This window comes from Octopus bimaculoides, chromosome 4, assembly GCF_001194135.2.
Source record: "Octopus bimaculoides isolate UCB-OBI-ISO-001 chromosome 4, ASM119413v2, whole genome shotgun sequence".
In the NCBI taxonomy this organism is placed as follows: domain Eukaryota; kingdom Metazoa; phylum Mollusca; class Cephalopoda; order Octopoda; family Octopodidae; genus Octopus; species Octopus bimaculoides.
This window is the reverse complement of record NC_068984.1, coordinates 144,196,413-144,200,002: the sequence shown is the minus strand read 5'-3', so window position 1 is coordinate 144,200,002 and position 3,590 is coordinate 144,196,413. Positions and strand designations below refer to the sequence as shown.

The 3,590-nt window shown below is 34.7% G+C and overlaps 1 protein-coding gene across 12 annotated transcripts in view; it reads left to right on the top strand.

Moving 5' to 3' along the window:
* LOC106869997 (calmodulin-regulated spectrin-associated protein 2) overlaps nt 1–3,590 on the top strand; it is a 52,736-nt gene that overhangs the window by 32,002 nt on the left and 17,144 nt on the right. For 4 of the 12 annotated variants that reach the window (XM_052967569.1, XM_052967567.1, XM_052967570.1 and 1 more), the window contains 2 exons: nt 842–874; nt 2,815–2,856. The exons of 2 other annotated variants lie outside the window; for them this stretch is intronic. In XM_052967569.1, the coding sequence (XP_052823529.1) occupies nt 842–874; nt 2,815–2,856 (75 nt within the window). The remainder of the gene's footprint in view (nt 1–841; nt 875–2,814; nt 2,857–3,590) is intronic. 6 more of the 12 variants (XM_052967571.1, XM_052967576.1, XM_052967568.1 and 3 more) reach the window with 2 other exon arrangements.

The window sequence follows — 3,590 nt, the reverse complement described above, 5'->3', positions numbered from 1 at the left end:
CACACACTCACACATACACACACACAAAATGTATCAAATATATTTATCCTGATAATCCCGTTACCTTGTTACTGTTCTAGTCTATATTATTACACCTGTACAGTTATGTTATTAATGAAACCTAGCCTGATAATCTGGACACCTCTGGTTAACACACTCCTTCCATTAAATATTTACAATATATTTTGCACAGCCTCATTTTTCATTTGGTTTTGTCTCTTTTATTTCTAAATCAAAAAAAAAAGTTAGTTTTTCCATTTCTGAGCAATGCAAAATACTTGTTAGTTTATCAACGGCTTTACATATATATATATATATATATATATATATATATATATATATATATATATATATATATATCTGCATATTGTCTGCACAGAAAATGGTTTTAGTTTTGGATACTAGTTGTGTTGGACCTTTGGCAAAGTAGCTCTTCTATATATATATATATTTATATAATTATTTTGACCCCTAAATTCTGGTTCGTCATTTAACTTTTGTTTTGCTTGAGCTGGTAAGTCTGTCCCCTGACCCTTAGCCACTGATATCAGCCTTGCTTTCTATGTGTTCATTGCTGCTCACACTATGCTTCTATTTCTGCTGCCTTTCTCTAATTAGACGAACCCTTTAAGCTTTTTTTTTTTTTTGTTACCTATTCTGCCTTTTGCTAATTAATTTACCTGTTTGATTTTCTATACTTTTTGTTACTTCCCCTATCTGCCCTCTTGTATAATGTGGATAAATTTGTTCCCTAATAATAATAATAATGATAATCTTCATGGTGTTGTCTACTTGTTTCTTTCTTTCTTTCTTTTTTTTCTCCATTTCATCTGTTGCTTAGGGATAAGCTTATCCAGCCCAGGACCAGCCAGAGGTACAGTTATCTCACTTCTTGAAACGTGTATATATATACATATATTAAGTTTTTAGTGTCATTTTTTTTTCTTTTTTTTTTCCCTATGTTGCTTTGTGTCTGTTAGGGGATTAGAAATGGTGTAATGATCACACTCACATACATATACATGCATGCATACACACACACACACACTGACGATATCTGTTATATCTAGCACTGCTTTTTGTTTGCATGTGATGAAACCCATCAAGATACATAATCCGCATTTTTTAGTCTTTTAATTTTTACCCTCCATTGCTCCTTGTTCGACCGCCATTGTTCCCCCCTTTTCACCCCTCCTCCCCCAATTCTATCTTCTTTTAACCCCTGATACCACCTCATTTTACTCAATGTTTGTCTACCATTCTCCTCCCCCCTTTATCCACTGCTGACCTCTTCTGAAAGAAGTCTCCAGTTTACGAAGATGGTTCTCAAGTGAATTGTCAAATTCTTCAATAATTGTCAGTCTTTTGTAGTTAACAGCTAATATGTCCCACAGTTGTTCATAAGTGAAGCTTTAATCGTTCGTTAAGAATCTATGATTATTTTAGTTGTAGTTTTCTGTTCTATGTTTATAAATATTTAGTTTTTGTTAGTGGTTTATTAATTAAATCTGTTTGCAAGACTGGATTAATGAATGCTTTTGTGTAAAAGGCATCTTTGTTTGATGCTCTGGAGTTGTAAGCAGTCTGTTTCTTGTCGTTTCTTCAGGTTCTGTGTTTCTGTTGGAGAGAACAGCTTCAAGCTACCACACGATGTAGAGGTTCGAGTGGGGGAGTCTTTCAGGGATGGTTTATGGAGATTGGAAGTGTTTTTTCAGGGAAAATTTAGGGGGTCGAGGTGTCTTTTTGCAGTGATCATTTAATCATTTTCTTATCATGTCTCTTGACAACACTTCTTTTGTTTTGATTAATTTTTAAAATGATGAAGAATTAAATTTAAAAAAAAAAAATTTATTTTTCATTATTAAGCTGGTGCCTGGAACAAAATTAACACAAAATTTTGGTGGAAGATTTTAATTTAGTTCACTTTAAAACTATGTCCCAGGTGGGTGGGTATCAAAAGAATTAAGTCTGTCTATGAAGAATTAAGGGGTTGGTGTGTCTTTCAACAATGATTTTAAGGGGTTGGGTGATCATTTCAGTCATAATTTAAGCAATTGGTAAAAGTCTTTCAAATTTGATGTTAGCTAGTTTTTGGTGAAAATAGCACAAAAATGTGATAAAATTTTGATTCCCCCCCCCCTGCACATTTTTGGAACTTAATCTAAATCAACTACCCTCCCCAATACGCACACACAGGCAGTGAATGAATGGTAGTAACTGAGTGGCAGTTTGGTTTAGATATAACTTTTTAAATGCACATGCGCGCGCACACACACACACACACACGTAAGGTGATGCTGTTATTATAGGTGAAGTTAGGGGAGATAACCACGGCACTCTCAAACAGTGACACAGGTGAGAGCAAGACCGACTGATTAAGACAACACTTAAGACTGACAAATTAATCCAGTGTAGCACAAGTTTATGGAGGAAAACTGTTTATTTAACAATTCTTCTTTTATATTTGGCAGTTTAAATGTTGTTGCTTCTTTTTATTTATTTATTGTTTTAGTCTTTGACAATATGGACACATACTTGTCCATATTCCTCAGAGTAATAAATATAAAAAAAATTTTATTTTATTATTTAATTTGATTATAATTTTAATTTTTATTGCCTGATTGCTGTGTTTTTTTTTCTTCTTCTGTGTGTGTATGTATGTGTGTTTATTTTTTTTTTTTAAACTTTGCTTTATTTTGTTTTTGTTTTATTGTAAAGTGAATGTGAACTAAAACCCAGGTTCCCAGATCTGTTTAGACTAAGTGGCTGTTTTGCTGCCAGCATTAGTGTGTCATTCTATCTATCTTCCTACAGCACGCATCCCTCACTATTCTCGGTCCGGACTCCGGAAAGCAGGTTTGTACATAACCAAAGAGACAAATTATAAATGCATATGTATATATGTATGCTTATATATATGTATTTATAGACTGAAAACAACTGCCGCTGGATTCTGTTCTCTTTCCCAACCATAGCTCAGGCTCACCCTCCCCTCCTCCCCTTTCATTTACCCTCTTTTTTTTTCCTCCCCTCTTTCTCTCTCTCGTTATCAAAACTTAACTCATTGTTTAAATATATCCACTGTTGCTCACTGTTTCAATGCTTGCAAACGAAGAAGATATCACAAAAACAATTAAAAGATTTACAAAGTTGGATGGTTCTAGGGAAGTGATTGCTTTTCCTAAATTATTTTGTTCATGATCAAAAATATGTAATGATATTGTCTTTTGTCATTGTTGTTAGCATGGGTTGGCTGTGTGTGCAATTTCTTAAATTTGCATGAGTTGTTGTAGCCAATGGCTCACATTAGGCTACTTTGCAGGATGCTAACCATTCCCTGCAGCCATTGTAAGCCATAAGCTACTAGTGATTAGGTTTCAGTCGAGTTGGTCATGGATGGAACAGAGACTATTGATGCTGCTGCTACTACTACCCCTACTACTGTTGTTGCAGCTCCTTGGAATGATATTCATCATCATCATCATTTAATGCTCGCTTTCCATGCTAGCATGGGTTGGACGATTCGACTGAGGACTGGCGAACCAGATGGCTACACCAGGCTCCAATCTGATTTGGCAGAGTTTCTACAG